Source organism: Stomoxys calcitrans, chromosome 2 (assembly GCF_963082655.1).
Source record: "Stomoxys calcitrans chromosome 2, idStoCalc2.1, whole genome shotgun sequence".
Classification (NCBI taxonomy): Eukaryota; Metazoa; Arthropoda; class Insecta; order Diptera; family Muscidae; genus Stomoxys; species Stomoxys calcitrans.
Genome location: NC_081553.1, coordinates 102,351,735 through 102,369,877, shown reverse-complemented (window position 1 = coordinate 102,369,877; position 18,143 = coordinate 102,351,735). Strand labels below are relative to the sequence as shown.

Sequence of the window (18,143 nt, the reverse complement as noted above, 5' to 3'; positions counted from 1 at the left end):
TGAGCGCCCGTACACGTGTTTCGAGATACTGACGGACGGATTTACGCGGCTAAATCAGATCACAGATCACATCCAAAGCCAGAATTGCCCGAATTGGTTCATATTCTCCTATATGAACCAAAGTATCTCGTGTTTGACACCTAAAGGAAATTATTATGATTCGTTTATTCCTGATCCATAATCCTTTTTTAGTGTCTGCCTTTAAAGATAAACCGCGCAAATAACATGACAAATGCGATCAAAGGTGAAGGGTATATAAGATTCGGCCGGTCGAACTTCTTCCTATAAAAAGAAATTTTGCGAAAACCAAAGCACATGCAAATGATGGGATCACGTACCTTGTTGTGCACGTGCAAAGCAATTGATCTGACAGAATGCCGGCTCAATGCTGGCTCAATTGCGTTCTGGCAAAGGCAGCCGCCTCAACTTCTACAGAGCAAGGATTGGCATCAAACGTGCAGGATGTGTCCCGATTGTGACCTCGGACCACACAGCACACATCACTTGTTCGACTGGACTGATGCAGCCGCCTCAACTCCTACAGAGCAAGGATTTATGCCAAAGTGCAGGATGTGTCTCGATTATAAGCTGGGACCACACGACACCCATCACACCTGTTTAACTGTCCAGCCAGATCCACTCAACTCAGACGCTAATGTCTCTGGGCGCACTCCACCTTAGTCGCAGAGTTCCAGGGTATGGATATTCAACAGAACCAAGAAGATACAACACAACACACTGCTACAACAACAACAACCTTTTGTAACCTGCATTGAGGCCATCGTCCATCTATGACGCTGAACATCATACTATGCTATGTGAAAACTATTTGTAGTCCTTGTAGAACGACCGCCTCCCATTGCACCTGAAGAAATTGACCTCCACCGGCAAACCAGAGTAGTTCTGGCTCAATTACGTTCCGGCAGATGCAGCCGCTTCAATTCCTACAGAGCTAGGATTGATGCCGACGTGCTAAATGTATGTCCCGATTGTAATCAGGGACCACACGATACACGTCACCTGTTTAGCTGCCCATCCAGACCCACTCGGCTCAGACCCAGATCTTTTCCATATACACAAATGTGTATGCCGCTGGTATAAATTCAACGCTTACATAAAACTTGGAAACTACATATTTATTACGAATCATCTCTATTAACGTAGGATAAATAAAATTCCAGTTTTCTGACAATTTGCTGAACCTTTGCCTTTGTCAGCTCCTCCATACCACTGCTGATGGCAAACAATTTTTGAAATTCAGTGTCCTTTTTGTGGGCATTCTTTAAAATATTCTTTGTCAATTGAAAAAGTTTCAGACTTTCACTCAGTGCTGCCAATTTAAATTGTTGCCTTGACATCACATGACGGACATCGCTCTGCAATTGCTCTGGACACTCGACAATCAGTGTGGGTTTCTCCCCATTAGACATTAGTTGCGCAGCTCCATTTCCTGTTGTTAAGGCCTCCATGTGCACGGATACTATGGCATCTTCAACATCCTCAAAGTTGGTTCCGTATTTCAGAGTTGTGCTGAGATTTACCAGAAACGCTGCTGCTTCATTGGGATTTGTTAAATGTTCTCCATTGAAATAGCGTGAGGTACAACAATATGAGGCGATGATATTCCATAGATTGTAGTGTACACAGGCTGCAGGTTCTTTGCTACAAATTGACGAGAATGCTGGTATATTTTCGTATATGGCTGGAATACTACTCTGACAAGATTCTGTTTTAGCAGACATATCAATGATTTTGGATTTTTTATCTTCTCTCATCCACCAGGGTTTGAAATCTGGTATTAGTTTCATGATATCACCAGAGGAAATCATTTTTTTGAATTCATATCTTTCTTCTTGAGTTAAATTTTCCCATACCTCATCGGCATCATTGATGTCAACGTCTTTTAAACGTTCAGCTATATCTAGCTCATCTGTTTCATTGTGATGACCATGAGGGCCACTAGGCATATGAGGCAGGTCACCAACTTCATCATCTTCTTCTTCACCACCAGCCTCTTCATCATCATCAGAGTCTAAGGAATCTTGATCAAAATCCTCTATAGGAATACCGGCATCAGTTTCCCGTATTCGTCTTAAAATCTCATATATTTTACGCATATCTTCTTTGTTCTCCGGTTGACCAGCTTTTGCTGCCAATTCATCCTGAACGCATTGTTTGTAAAAAGCTTCAGAGCATTTCAAGTGTTCCTTGGATTTATAACAGTCCAGAGAACAGTAGTTTATATTGCATCGAGGACAAGTATACTTGAACTTTTGCTTATTACATCTGTAAAAAAGAAAACGTTTAATACTCATTTTGGGATAAGAACCCCGTCGGTGGCTGGATAAGCTAGGTTATGCCTTCAAGTTGGCCACACAAATGCAGAATATAGTTTTTACTCACACAACACTTGCACTTACATTTGACAGTTTTCGCTGGATGAGGACATTTTATTTCGATCTAATTACAACTATTTTCTTATTTGGCTTCCGGTTTGTTTACTTTTTATTTGCAAAATGTTAAATGCCGCTTTTACGAACAGCTGACCGTCTTTACAAATGAGAGAGCCAGTGACAGCTGACAATGGAGAGCAAAACACTGACAGCACATTGCGTTAACCCGGTTCACACGGTGGCGTATTGAAGCACAACATTAAGGGGTGTTTACATTTATAGATTATTATACCCACTAGGCATGTTAGGGTATCAAAAGAACAACTTTACTTTCTCGTTTTTTCGAATGTCAAATATTTCACTTAACCAAAAAATTTAAAAAAGCCCCATGCAAATTAAGGATGACAAAATACCGATTAAAAATGCCTCAAATAAAGCTTGGTACTTTGTTTGCTGTGTTCTCTTTCAACTGCTTGGGGGGGAGTTGGCATCCTCATTCAAAGTGGAAGCGTGGAGCCTCCAATCTACTCTGCCAAAGCTATGCCTTACTGGTCGTTACCTAAGATATAATACCATAAAACGTGATGTTCACTTTAAAATCTTCTGGAATCAGACGATTATGCCCAGGTAGTAGCCCACTTATGTCGGGCTTGTTAGCTTGGCCACTGACTAAGTCACAACTACCAACCGGCGGTATGTACACGTTAATTAGCTCTATTTCGGCACTACCGTACCTGACTGTTATTCCCATGCACTCCATGTTGGGGTGCATGGCCATGTGCAGGCGAGATCAGTCTTTACTGTACGGAAGCCAAACTCCCACATCCATTCTTTAAGCGATCGATACATTGCACATAGCACATTATGCCCATGACAAATGCACATGCGCTGTGTTGGTCAGCTTTGTCTCTCAGATCGCTGCAACCAATATTGTTCTTCCCATTCATAAAGTCCTCTATCTCGTCGATTTAGCTCTCAGACCATTGCAAGAAGGATCTCCCGGCGCTGGGCCGGCAATCTTGGGGCTGGGACGCTGCTGTTTCGTATATTGCCGCACGGGAGAGGTCGGAGAGGTCATATAGTCCCACAACGAGTACGCAGAAGACGACGATAATGACACTTGTTGACCTTGCAACATATTCAATGCGACTATTCTCTCGTTGTGACGCAGGAGGCACTGAATAAGTACTTGGCATTGAAAATGTCACCTTGTTATTTTTTTACATTCTTTCTTGTTTACGTTTTTCTCTTTTTTGATGACATTTTCAATCGGATTTGATGTCAGATTTGACATCCTTAATGATGTTCATGGGGCCTATCCACTTTATGTTTTCCTAAGTGACCTAACTTTCTATTAGAGAATCCTGGTAGTAATATAAGGCCAAGGCAAGATCGAAAATGACCCCCTCCGTGCACCGGTTACAACTCACTGACACCGACCGATTATGGAGGCTGTTCTGGCAAACTGAACAGAACCAGGATCCGGGGCTCATTTTCAATCCCGACACTCCGGGATACGCCTCTCCCATAAAATTAGCTAAGCGGCTAATTTTATCGCAGCCAGAGAACTGCAGCGAGGTGGTCTCACGCGAACAGCTGTTAATAGCCGGCTGTTTGTTTTGTTTGCATTTTCTTTGTTGTTATCTTCTTTCTCTCATATACACACACGCACACCAATTTGTTTGAAAACGGTGATCAGCTTGATGACAAGTTGGCGGATTGCACCGTATGATTTGTGGTTGTTGTACAAATGAGACCCCATTTAATTGTTTCACCATGAAGCAGTTTAAACGGGTTCGGCCATTTGTTTTCCCTCTATAAATTCAGCCGACGAGAGATTTAACGAGTAGTGTGACTGTTGTTTGCTCTCGGCAAACAAGAGTCCCACCCACAAAACATAATCATTGTGGACTGCACTGTTTCTCATATTTCTACTTGAAAAGGTCCCATTACTTGTATGCTTAACTTTTGCTTTTATACATTTTGCGATTTGAGTAATCGATACCCAACAGGAAACCGGTTGACAACCTTGAAGTGAATACTCTCTCTTTCTTGACATTTCCCTATGTTCGTAACAATTTTTTTTTTTTTTGAAAAATGTGCTTTCCTGTCACATAGTTTGGCCAAATTTCTTTACAAGTTTTCTGACGAGCGTGTGGAGACGGTCTGTGCTTTGCGGTCGGTTGCGAATCGAACCGTTGTTGGCGAAACACAACGCGCATTTTATTTTTTTTTAACTTGTGAACGGAATTGAGGTAGTGGAGGTGCTGCTGCCAGTAAATGAGTTAAAGTTTTCGGCGCGTCAATAAGGGATATAAATTAGTTGGACAAAATCAATTGTTGTTTTGTAATTGGACTGCGGACTTCAACAAGTGCTAGCGATGGAAACTACGGCTGTAAATAGTGTAATGAATGGCACCCACTATCAAGAGTTGCATCAGGGACGCCTGAATATGTACAAATCCAAAGTCGATGTGGTCCTGGGCGCCCAATGGGGTGACGAGGGCAAAGGTAAAGTTGTGGACATGCTGGCCCTGGACGTCGACATTGTTTGCAGGTGTCAGGTAAGCATTATCATCCAAAAGTGTATACACAAATCATTGGTATAAGTGAAATTTTTTGGGCGTATTGTAGTTAATGTGTCTGTCTGTTTGTATGCTCCCATCCCACGGGCATCAGAAGTTGTGATTACGAGAGTCAAGGACATTTTTTATCTTTTTTTTGGGATTTGCCAGTGTACCCTTTGCAAAGGTCAGAGCTTGTCTCAAATATGAGTTTGCAAATACATTTATGGGTCATACATGCCAAACCCAAGTGTACCAAGAACCCATAAGCCATGATTGCATCAGCTTTCTTCTAACACAATTTGCATCACATGTATAAAGTTCATTGTAGTCACCTAGCCAGCCAGTCAGTGGTGGTGACGACGACGACGACGACGGAGGCGCGTCAGTCACATGTGATTTGCTTTTTTTAAATGTTGCCCATAAAGTGGGAAAAATTCAATGAAATCACCATGATGTCTTTACGTTATCTTTCCTTATAAATTCTTTAACTACATTATTCTTATGGCGGCATGGTAGTACGTTGCTGGTATATACATATCAGTTTACATAATGAATCTACTCCAGTATACACACAGACATTCATAATGAATTCTGTTCTTTTTTTTGTATTTGCAAAGGTCTGGGACGCGTTTCCTTCTTCTATTCCATCTTCTATCGTTGTTTGGGCTTTTGCGTTGTTTTTTTTCATTGTTTATTTTATTGTTGATCATCGTTTCCACCACGTTGTTTTTTTGGTTTAGCTTTTTTCGTCACGTTTTTTTTTTGTGCTGGAACATAATCACTTAAATTCGGCGTATAATAATGTCGAGAATACGATTTTGTTTTGTTCTCCAGTTTAAATCTGCACAATTTTTGTACAATTTGCAAATATTATGTCATAGATTTAATATAAACTTGCGCCTGTCTCCAACTAGCCTCTCCTTATCCCGGACAACTCATTTGAGACGCTGCCGAGTGAGCGATTTAGAAAAAAAAAAATCACAAGATACATTTTCTCTATGGAATACAAATAAGTGTGATTACGCGCACGCTACATACTAACATACATACTTATGAACTCTTTTTTTATAATTTGCTACAAATTTCCGTAGATGAATGATTGTACACTTTTTGTTGTTATACATTAGATCGGCTTAAACCATAATTGTTCACTTGCTTTCAAAACTTGAAATGCTAAAGACATTTTAGAGAAGTAGAAAACTGTCAGCTAATGCTAATCCCAAGGTTTGATTGTCATTTGTATTAATGACATTTAGCAATGTATCGGCCAACATCTTCTTAAAGGCATTTAGGTGGCCAAACTTATCAAATGATGCCTAGTGCAGACTACCACTTAGGACCTATGAGGCTTGCGGGGTAGTCTACACTCTATCCTACCTTCGTTTTCTGCAAATGCAAATTTTGCCCATAAACATTCCACAAAAAAACAGGGGCAAACTTCTCACATATAAATGAGTGCAGTCCGATTCAATTCTAAGCTCAATGATAAGGGAGCTCCTTTTTATAGCCGAGTCCGAACGGCGTGCCGCAGTGCGACACCTCTTTGAAGAGAAGTTTTACATGGCATAGGACCTCACAAATGTTGCCAACATTAGGAGGGGAAAACCACCACTGACAATTTTTTCTGATGATCTCGCCAAGATTTGAACCCAGGCGTTCAGCGTCATAGGCGGACATGTTAACCTCTGCGCTACGGTGGCCTCCATCTTCGATTTCTAGGTTCTGTTAAATATCAAAATCCAGGAACTCTGCCTTTTCTTTCAAAGCGAAGCATGGCTGGCCGTATCAAAGGCCTTCGATAGGCCCAAAGCAGTAGAAGGTAGTCCACTTGAGAACTGATGAGGCAGCCCTTCGCAATTTACCTACCACTTAAGACCTATGAGTCTTGCGAGGTAGTGCACACTTCATCCTACCTTTTTTTTTAGGTTCTGTCAAATATCCAAATCTCTGCCACTTGGCAGGAAGGCTTTCGGAGGATTTTGCTAGTAATTCGTGCAGGATGTACAGGCTGTACATCACTTTCACTAAAGTACCCTCGTGTATACTATTTAGACCCACCTGATACGTTGCTTGATATAGAGTCCCGGTTTTGAAGCACTGAAGCCCTCGCCCAAAGTTCATGAAGAACCAAACTGACGTCTCTGTACAGTGGTTTCTTCGATAAAAGGTCGGTAGATAATGCTTAGGCAGCATTTAGGAGGTAGTCTTCTGAAGGAGGTACTCCACTTAAGAACTGATGAGACAGTCCTTCGCAGTTCACCACTTTCGCTAAAGTACCCTCGTGTATGCTATTTATATCCTCTTGATACGTTGCTTGATATAGAGGCTAGGTTTTGAAGCAGTGAAATCTTCGCCCAAGTTCATGAAGATCCAAACTGACGTCTCTGGACAGTGGTTTCATCGATAAAAGGCCATTAGATAATGCTTAGGCAGCATTTAGGAGGTTGTCTTCTGAAAAAGGTAGCCCACTAGAGAACTGATGAGACAGCCCTTTGGAGTTCGAAAAGTAGCATTCTGCCTGAATATTTTTTCTTTCAAATCGAAGCATGCCTGTCCCGCCCGGTTTTGAAGCACTGAGCCCAAGTTTACGAAGATCCCAACTGACTTCTCTGTACAGTGGTTTCATCGATAAGAGGCCAGTAGATAATGTTTAGGCAGCATTTAGGAGTTTGTCTCCTGAAAAAGGTAGTCCACTTGAGAACTGATGAGGCAGCTCCTAGCAGTTCGAAGAGCAGCATTCTGTCTGAATCTTTTTTCTTTCAAAGCAAAGCATGGCTGGCCGTATCAAAAGCCTTCGATAGGGCCAACACAGTAGATACTGCTAAGGCAGCTTTTAGGAGGTTGTCTTCTGAAGGAGGTAGTCCACTTGAGAACTGATGAGACAGCCCTTCGCAATTTAGGTGGCCAAATTAACCAAATGATGCTGAATGCAGATTACCACTTAACACTTATTAGCCTTGCGAGGTAGTGCAAACTTCATCCTACCTTCGTTTTCTAGGTTCTGTTAAATATCCAAATCTAGGAACTCTGCGACTTGGGAGGAAGGCTACCAGGGATTTTGCTAGTAAGTTGTGCAGGGTGGTGGGCGCATTTTTTCATTAATCCCAGTCCAATGTGAACTAGGTTTGCAGAGGCTTGTTCTTCAAGAACGAAATCCACACAGTAGCTGTTCAGCACTTCCGCTAAAGTACCCTCGTGTATGCTTTTTAGACCCACCTGATACGTTGCTTGATATAGAGGCTAGGTTTTGAGCACTAAACCCCTGGCTAAGTTCATGAAGATTCAAACTGACGTCTTTGTGCAGTAGTTTCACCGATAATAGGCAAGTAAGATACTGCTTAGGCAGCATTTAGGAGGTTGTCTTCTCAAAAAGGTATGTGAAAAGATTGAGAACTAATGAGACAGCCCTTCGCAGTTGGAAGAACAGTATTCCGTCTAAATCTTTTTTTTTTTCTTTCAAAGCGATGCAGGGCTGGCCGTATATAGGACTTCGATAGGCCCAAAAGCAGTAGATACTGCTAAGGCAGTATTTAGGAGGTTGTCTTCTTAAGGTAGTAGTCTACTTGAGAGCTGACGAGACTGCCCTTCGCAGTTGGAAGAACAGCATTCAGTATAAATTTTTTTTTTAAGTGATCCACGACTGGCCGTATATATGACTTCGATAGGCCCAAAGCAGTAGATACTGCTTAAGCACCATTTAGGAGGTTGTCTTCTCAAGGAGGTAGTCCACTTGAGAACTGATGAGACAGCCCTTCACAGATCGAAGAGCAGCATTCTGTCTGAATATTTTTCAAAGTGATGCATGGCTGGTCGTATCAAAAGCCTTTGATAGGCCCAAAGCCACAGGAACCATCCTATGGCAGAGCTTGATCTGGTTGGGACCGGAGCCAAGATACGCAGTGGTGGCGTGCAAAGCAGTCCCAATTTACAAAATTACTGTCGATGTTCAAAAAAAAATGTTTGAGTAATAGAGCATCAATTGTTGTTGTTGTAGCAGTGCGTTGTACACTGCTGCGGCGGCCTTTGCCGATGAAGGACTCCATCGGGTCAATCCGGTACGTAAAACCAGCTGCCATGAGATTGCAACAATTGTTGTAGCGGCATTGTGTTGTGTTCTATATTTCGTCTGCATGATTTTGTTGAATATCCAGATCCAGGAACTCTGCGACTAAGGTGGGGTGCGTCCAGAGGAATCTGGGTCAAGTCGAGTGGTTCCGGCTGGGCAGTTAACCAGGTGGCGCGTGTCGTGTGGTTCCATGTCACTAAAGGGTCACACATCCTGCACGTTGGCAACAATCCTTGCTCTGTAGGATTTGAGGCGGCTTTATCTGTGGGATCGTAATTAAGCAAGAACTACTCTGGTTTGCTAGAACTACTCTGGTTTGCTAGAACTACTCTGGTTTGCAAGAACTACTCTGGTTTGCTACAACTACTCTGGTTTGCAAGAACTACTCTGGTTTGCTATGGGAGGCGGTCGTTCCCCAAAGACGATATTCATCCGGTAGCTTTCACCGCATCTGCAACCGTGTCTGCATGAATGTTGTCTAGTCCCGTATGATATGCCGCTTGATGGGTCGTTGTTTTCGCGGAAATGGGTTCGTGGTCTCGGGTAACCCACCATTCCCTAGACCCTCTCTATAAACGGATGGATCTGAATTGTTTAGGGGCACCAGAATAGGAGACTTATTTGGGTTCTGGAATATAGATAAGTTTAAGTGGCAGCTTGGATTCGGACTTACTTCGACTTTTGATACCACAGGAACAAGAGAAGAATGTTGTTGTTGTTGTTGTAGCAATTTATTGTGTTCTATCTTTTGTCTGCTTGATTCTGTTGAGTGTCAAGGCCCAGGAACTCTGCGACTAAGGTGGGGTGCGTCCACAGGGATCTGGGTTTGAGTCGAGTGGGTCTGGCGGGGAGTTAAACAGGTGACGTGTATCGTGCGGTCCCTGGTTACAATCGGGACATACATCTTGCACGTCGGCATCAATCCTAGCTCTGTGGGAATTGAGGCGGCTGCATCTGCCGGAACGTAATTGAGCCAGAACCACTCTGGTTTGCCGGGGGAGGTCGATTTCTTCGGGTGCAATGGGTGGCGGTCGTTCTCCAAGGACTACATTCACCCGGTAGCCAATTACTGCGTCTGCATGAATGTTGTTCAGACCCGCTTGATCTAGAGGTTCTCTCTTGTAGCGCTGAACCTCACGCTCTAGATCGTGTAGATCTACCTTAAGGCTTCTGGGCGGTGGGTATCTATCCACAAGATGATGATTTGGATGGTTTCTGCGATAACAGCCCAAAAGGTATTGCTTAGACAGCATGTAGTTATGTCTTCGCACTGGTAGGATCTTTGTCTCCTGGTGGAGGTGGTCCACATGAGAAATGAGAGAAAAATGACGCTGTCTAGTTCATACCGTCGAACGAGCCAGAATGCGTTAGAAATCCTAATAACATGAGAATGCTCACATCCGCTTATTCAGAAAGGGTTCCAAAGAAATAAGAATCTAATGTGGTAACCCTCTTGACTGCTGGTGCGGGACGCTCACACAGAAGGTGTTTTATAGTCCCTTTTTCTTCGATTTCCTTACAGCTTCTGCAATAGTCTTTGCTGGCAACCTTCAGTCTGTCAGCATGTTTTCCGATTAGACAGAGGCCTGTCATGACGGACGCAATGACTGAGACGTCTGTTGTAGCCAATGACAGCAAAGCGATAGACTTCTTCAAGTCTAGATTAGGCCACATAGTTTTGGAATGCTCACAGCCCCCTCTTTGTGACCTTCTATCATTAGTTGTCCTTCGGGCCTGGTCCTGAAAACTTAGCTTACATGTCGCTAGAGACATACCCACAGATTCCAGTAACCCTCAAATGTGTAGGGTAATTCCTAGTCTCGCAATCTTGTCCGCTTCACAATTCCCTGGATATCTATGTGACCCGTCACCCAGAACAAGTGAATTTTGAACTGTTCCGCCATCTCGTTGAGATATCTGCGAGAGTCGAGGGCGGTTTTTGTGTTCAGAAATACGTTCTCTAGTGATTTAATGGTTGCTTAGCTGTCTGAGAAGATATTTATGCCAATCGTCGTAACGACATTCTATCTTAACAATTCCACCACTTTCTTAATTGCAAGGATCTCCGCTTGATACACACTGCAGTGGTCGGGTAACCTTTTCGATATGACCAGTTCTAGATCTTTAGAGTACATCCCAAAGCCCACCTGGTCGTTTAGTTTGGAACCATCCGTATAGAAGACTACGTAACTTCTGTTACCAGGGATATCGTAGTTCCAATCGGTTCTATCATGAATAATGGTACAGTACTTTTTATCAAAAAGCCGCTCAGGTAGGGTGTAATTCACACTGCCTGGAGCTTTGGATATTGTATCAAGGATTAGGATTTAAATAATCTGTTTTAGGATTTAAACAATTCACAACTATTTCACCGACCTCGTTAGAAAGCTTCTAAATAAAAAAAATTGTCTACATTTGTTTACTATAAGCGCTTTCAATAGTGGGATTCCCCTTTTTCATTTTAAACCAGCATTGCCATATGTAAATATTTATTATGTTAGATTACAAAAAAACAAATACTATTTTTCTGTCCACATGTGCATAAATCTATTAAGCGACTACCTCTTTCGGGTCTTGCTTAGCTTAGCTTACCAGTCAGAGATTGTGGATTCAATTCCCGCCGGAGGCTTGTGGCATGTTTTCTTTAGCTTCTAATCAAACATCGATATGTCTGTCTCCGCTCTCTGTTTCGGTTTTATAGCTTGGAGATTTTCTTGAGATGGTTCGGAGATGTACTGTTCTAATTTTACTGACAATCAAGTTCCAGATAATGGCACCTTGCAAAGGGTGGAAATCGCTTTAGATTCACATAACACTCCATGTACATGTATTACCCACTCTTCAGTTATAAAGCATTAACAAGCCCATTTATCAAAACATTTTCGCGAAAACTGGATTAATTGGCTTCTGCTATACCAATTTGGTATAGAGATTCTAAAAATTTGTTGTTTTTCTACCCACCACCGATCTGCCGATAAAGGGTCTGAAGCCCATAAAAGCTATATTTATTACCCGATTTAGCTGAAATTTGAAATAGTGAGTTATTTTAACCCTCCCGTCATGCGACACAAATATGGTTCAAATCGAACTATATTTAGATATAGCTGCCACATAAACCGATCTGCCGTTTAAAGGTCCGAAGCCCATAAAAGCTTTATTTATTACCCGATTTTGCTGATATTTGAAACAGTGCGTTGTTTTGAGGCTCCTGATAATCGACCTTAGTATGGTTCAGGTCGGACTATATTTAGATATAGTTGCCATATAGACCGATCTACCGATAAAGGGTCTGAAACCCATAAAAACTTTATTTTGTATCCGATTTCGCTGAAATTTGAAACAGTGAGTGGTTTTAGGCCTCCCGACATCTGACCTAAATATGGTTCAGATCCAACTATACTTAGATATAGCTGCCATATAGACCGATCTGCTGTTTAAAGGTCTGAAGCCCATAAAAGCTATATTTATTAACCGATTTCGCTGAAATTTAAAACAGCGACTAGCTTCAGGCCTTCCAACATCGGATCCAAATATGGTTCAGATCAAACGATATTTAATATAGCTGCCCTATAGACCGATCTGCCGTTTAAAGGTCTGAAGCCCATAAAAGCTTTGTTTATAACCCGATTTCGCTGAAATTTGAAGCAGTGAGTTGCTTTAAGCCTTCCTTCATCCGACCCAAATATGGTTCAGATCGGATTATATTTAGATATAGCTGCCCATATAGACCGATCTGCCAATTAAGGGCCTGAAACCCATAAAGGCTACATTTATTACCTGATTTCTTTGAAATTTGAAATAGTGAGTTGTTTTAAGCCTCCCGACGTCCGACCCAAGTCAGATAGATAAAGCTGTCTTTTAGATCGATCTTTCAGTTTAGGGTCTTTATCCCAAAAAAAGCTGGTTGGTATTGTATAAAAATGTTACTTGTATATGAGTTTTGCGACCTGAATAAAATAGGATCGAGACCAGCCCCTATTAAGATATAACTAGCGCTAACCGTAGCGCTGAGGTTAGCATGTTCGCCTATGACGCTGAACGGCTGGGTTCGAACCCTGGCGAGACCATCATAAAAAAATTTTTCAGCGGTGGTTATCCCCTCCTAATGCTGGCGACATTTGTGAGGTACTATGCCATGTAAATACTTCTCCCATCATCAATACAACTTAATGGCGACGCAAATAAGTTCAAACAAAATCTTACAAAATACTTTCAAAGCCTATAAATTAAGTGATTTGTTTTTCCTATTCTTCCTCTCAATTAATTTTTGTTAATGAATTATTGATTATTGATTATTGATTATTGATTTTTATTGCTAATGTAATTAAAATTAAAGCCGAACTTAATGATCCCTTTGTTAGAATAACGATTCTAATCACATACTGTAATTATAAGATTTTAAATCTTGTTGTATGTGAAACCAAATAAATAAATAAATAAATAAAAAATAATAAATACTTCTCTCCAAAGAGGTGTAGCATTGCGGCACGCCGTTCGGACTCGGCTATAAAAGGAGGCCCCTTATCATTGAGTTTAAAACTTGAGTCGGACAGCACTCATTGTTATGTGAGAAGTTTGCCCCTGTTCCTTAATGGAATGTTCATGGGCAAAATTTGCAATTTGATTATTATATCCTTGTTTAATTTGGTCCAGATCGGTCCAGATTTGGTTATAGGAGCCATATAGAACAATCTCTTAAAATCTTGGCCCCATAAAAAGCGCATTTATTATCCGATTTCGTTGAAATTTGACGCAGTAACTTATATAAGGCTCCTCGACATTCGTGTCCTATATGTTTCAGATCGGTTTATATTTGGATATAGCTGCCAAAAAGACCAATATTTTCTTCTACAAAATGGAGCAGTGACTTATATATATTAGACCATTCAATGTCCCTGTCCGAATTTGAGTGCATAAGTTATCCAATTTTCACCGGGTAGTGACGAAAGGGTGTTTACATATATACCCGGTGTGGTAGGTATCCAAAGTTCGGCCCGGCCGAACTTAATGCCTTTTTACTTGTTATTCTTTAGAGTGCTAAATAATTGCTGTGAGACTATTTTTTGAGAAAACCTATTTTTTGAGAAAACCAACTTTATCAATGTTCAAATCGAATGACAATATATCATCCAAAAGTATACCCAAGCACTGAATATAATGGACAAATCATATTTCATATTTCGAATGATACTCCTCACGCCTGGAGTATCATTCGTTCCGAAGAAAAGAGCCTTAGACTTTGCCGCATTCACAGACAGACGATTCACAGACATCCATGAAGCCAACGAAGGCAAGTCCAAATCAATCTTCGATTGAAGAACATTTAAAGAGCCACGGCTATCTACAAAAACCAACTGAACATCGTCCGCATATCCATTTGGAGTACACCAATTCTCTATGGACTTAAATAAATCGTTCAAAAACAAAATAAACAGGAGGGGACCGAGTACAGATCCCTGAGGGAGTCCGCTTTAACCGGCAGCTTAGATGAAGTTATATCAACTATCTGAACAATTTGCTTTCTATCAACCAAAAAACAAAAGTTAAGAAGCGCTTTTATCAAGACCGTAAACTGTGGACAGCTTCTCAATCAGGACGAAGTAATCCATCCGATCGAAGGCCTTCTCTAGATCCAAGGAGAGCAAAATACAGATATTGTGACCTGCCACGCAATTCCGAATTTGGTCGGTAGGACCTAAAAGCAACATGGACGTCCCTCTTACCTTCCTGAATCCGCATTGGTAATCATGTAAAAGCGAAATGCGGTCAATGTAGGTTACAGGCTGTTTCTTCAAAACATGTTCCACTACCTTCGAAAGCACCGACAGTAACTCTATAGGTCCATATTTTGTTACATTACCAGTGCTGCTCTTTTTCCTTATAGGGTTTATCCTAGCAATCTTCCAGTCGTTTGGAAATGTGGAGATCATGGTTATGTTATGTAACCCAAAAAAAGAAGAAAATCCGAAATATTGGGTTGCCCAAAAAGTAATTGCGGATTTTTCATATAGTCGGCGTTGACAAATTTTTTCACAGCTTGTGACTCTGTAATTGCATTCTTTCGTCTGTCAGTTATCAGCTGTTTATTTTAGCTTGCTTTAGAAAAAAAGTATATTTGATTAAAGTTCATTCTAAGTTTTATTAAAAATGCATTTACTTTCTTTTAAAAAATCCGCAATTACTTTTTGGGCAACCCAATAAATGGAAAAATTATCTTAAAAAACTTCATCGGGAACCCGTCACACCCAGCGACATTAGAATTATCTGACACAAAAGCATCAAACAATTCATCGGGAGTAATGCTGGTAAAAGAAAAGCCGTCATTAGCAGCGAAACGCAGAAATTACGACACATCGTCTTGTACATCTCATTGAGTACCAAGGGAGAGTTGTCAGTAGTCACTGAGGAACTGGCCTTGAGAAGTCCATTGTCTCTAATGACTTTCCAGCCTTCGAAGTACTAAAACTATCAAACAGAGCACTATGCACATTCTTCTTAATCCTTCTTTTCAATTTGCCGTATGTTGTCCAGTTATCATCGCTTTTATTTCGAAGAAAACCTTTATATGCCAATTTCATATCAATTCCAATTTTCCGAATCGTATAGTTTCACAAACATCTTCTTCTTAATAACGGAATAAATCCTAACTAAATCACACTATTACGATTCAAGTTGATCATTAACATCAGTATGAATCTTGCCCTTGCGGATTTTCTCAATTCCTAACTTAAAATTTTCATTTTAGAGGTTACTTTATAGTTTTAGAGCGCCAAACAAGCCGATTACTGGCTTAGGTGTATGTCCATAATTGCATGGGCGGATTAATATCTGCACCCTCTTTTCAACCTAACCTAAAGAAACAAATCACTCCCCTTGAAGTTTTATTGGTAACGCTTCAATTATTTTCAAGAAAACTAATATGTGAGCGATAATCTGCGATTTTATCAATAATAAATATTGGAAACATAAAATGTTAACCCTTTTTGGCACATACAATTACTCTACTTATCTTCATACAGCTAAAGTTATGTGGTGGAACCATGACATATCACCTCATAGCCTTCTTACATTAAAAAAAAAAACAAATATTTTGTTTTATCTAATCATTGACAAAGTCAAATGTTTAAAGTGTTTTAAATTTATAGATGTATATGAGATGTATGTATAGATAGGTATGCTTATAGATAGCTGTGTACAAATGTTGTGTTTTTATTATATTTTTTTGGAAATTTTGTTGGTATTCACTTCAGCCCGAAGACCATTAGACCCACTTTACTCATTAGAATAGTAATATATCCAGAGTGGGAAAAAAGTAGGAATAGCACAAGCAAATATGTTGTGTCATCAATTGCTGACTATCCAATGATTATCAGACTCATGCATGGTTTTGTATGATTGTGTATAAACATACATACATACATCTATCTATATGTCAATGGCTTTGATAAACAATATTTGCGTATATACACGTAAGCACTATGTTTCTACATACATACACACATACATACATGTACATACATACCTCCTTAATGTATTATTATTCTAGTTTGATTATTTGCCAAAACGTTTCCCTATCATATGTAGCAGAGGATGGAAATTATGTTATTGTTTACTTTCTTCTAGTCATTGTGAACATACATACATACATGCATATCTACAACACAAATACAATGTATGTCTATGTGTTTTGATTAACTTTTCTTTAATATACGTTTATATGTATACATACATACAGCGGTCAAAAAAAGTATTCATCATTAGCAAAATTGATAATAAATTCACTTATTTTGGGTAATTGAAGAAAATTTAAAGTAAACAAATAATGCAGTTTTATGCAATAGTTTATTTTTCGTAATATGTTTTAAAATAAATTCAAAAAATAAATTTAATTAGCGCAAAAAATGCAATTTTATATAATAACACCAAAAACAGAACAAAAAAAGTATTCATCATTGATGTGCTATCATCAAAGTCAAATTCAAATATTATTTGGGAATCCCCCTTTTCTGTTTTATTTAGTAAAGGAGGCTTTGCCCTTGACAGCAAATATTTAATTTCATTGAAAATATAGTTTTTGTCAAAATGGGTCGTAAGCAAAACGAGGTTTCTGATGAGGTAAAAGTTTTGATAATAAAACACCACAGGAATGGTTTAACTCAAAAAACTATCAGTGAAACATTAAATAGACCACGATCTACTATACAATCCATCATCAGAAAGTGGACAGAAACGAAAACTGTTGACAATAAACCAAGATCTGGTCGACCAAAAGCACTTTCAGTTGGAGATGTGCGTTGGCTAGTGCGGCAAGTTCAGAAAACTCCGAAGACAAATGCGACCATTCTTCGTAAAAACACTATGGAATATTTAGGGAAGGAAGTTACTACACAAACAATTCGAAATACACTCAAAAGGCATAGTTACAGAGGAAGAACTGCACGTAAGAAACCCTTTATAAATAAAATAAACCGAGTGAAAAGGCTAAACTTCGCAAAAATGTATGTAAAACAGCCCGAATCATTTTGGAAAACAGTCATTTTTGCAGACGAGAGCAAGTTTAATCTTTTTGGGTGCGATGGAAAGGTCATAGTGTACAGAAAACCAAATACAGAGCTTGAAGAACGAAACACAGTTGCTACTGTAAAACATGGTGGAGGTGGTTTAATGGTTTGGGGGTGTATGGCGGCTTCAGGAGCGGGAAATCTTGAAATTATTAATGGAGTAATGGATCATAAGTATTACATTGACATTTTAAAGAGGAATTTAAACGATAGTGCTGTAAAATTTGGGCTTGGTAATAACTTTCAATATTATCAAGATAATGACCCCAAACATTCTGCTTTAAATACCAAGATGTGGATGCTGTATAACTGCCCCAAAGTCATTAAAACTCCTCCTCAAAGTCCCGACTTGAACCCAATTGAACATCTTTGGGAACATCTCGAACGCAAATTGAGAACGCGCAATTTTTCGAGCTAGAGTCAAATGCAACAGGTGATAATGGAGGAATGGACTAATATAGACCAAAATATAACCGCTAAATTAGTCCAATCGTTGTCAAACCGTTTAAAAGAAGTTATAAGACGCGGTGGTCGAATAACAAAGTATTAATTTTTT

The 18,143-nt window shown here is 40.0% G+C and overlaps 2 protein-coding genes across 2 annotated transcripts in view; one reads left to right on the top strand and one right to left on the bottom strand.

Moving 5' to 3' along the window:
- Positions 1-1,120: 1,120 nt before the first annotated feature.
- On the bottom strand, positions 1,121-2,561 carry LOC106082958 (zinc finger HIT domain-containing protein 2). Its single transcript, XM_013245727.2, has 2 exons — positions 2,421-2,561; positions 1,121-2,286 (listed from the first exon to the last, which is right to left on the bottom strand). Exons 1-2 carry the CDS (start codon positions 2,447-2,449, stop codon positions 1,140-1,142), a joined length of 1,176 nt encoding a protein of 391 aa, XP_013101181.2. The 5' UTR covers positions 2,450-2,561; the 3' UTR covers positions 1,121-1,139.
- A 1,951-nt stretch (positions 2,562-4,512) lies between these two features.
- The window catches only part of LOC106082979 (adenylosuccinate synthetase), a 36,585-nt gene continuing 22,954 nt past the window's right edge, over positions 4,513-18,143 (top strand). Inside the window, exon 1 of the mRNA XM_013245752.2 lies at positions 4,513-4,957. Coding sequence (XP_013101206.2) covers positions 4,775-4,957 — 183 coding nt within the window. The 5' untranslated portion in view covers positions 4,513-4,774. The remainder of the gene's footprint in view (positions 4,958-18,143) is intronic.

What these genes read in the sequence shown, in the direction of transcription:
- LOC106082958 (XM_013245727.2), bottom strand. Translation starts at nt 2,449, where the DNA reads ATGTCCTCATCCAGCGAAAACTGTCAAAT. An exon ending in TCCAGCGAAAACTGTCAAAT is followed by an intron (nt 2,287 to 2,420) that starts GTAAGTGCAAGT and finishes TCTTTTTTACAG; the next exon opens with ATGTAATAAGCAAAAGTTCA.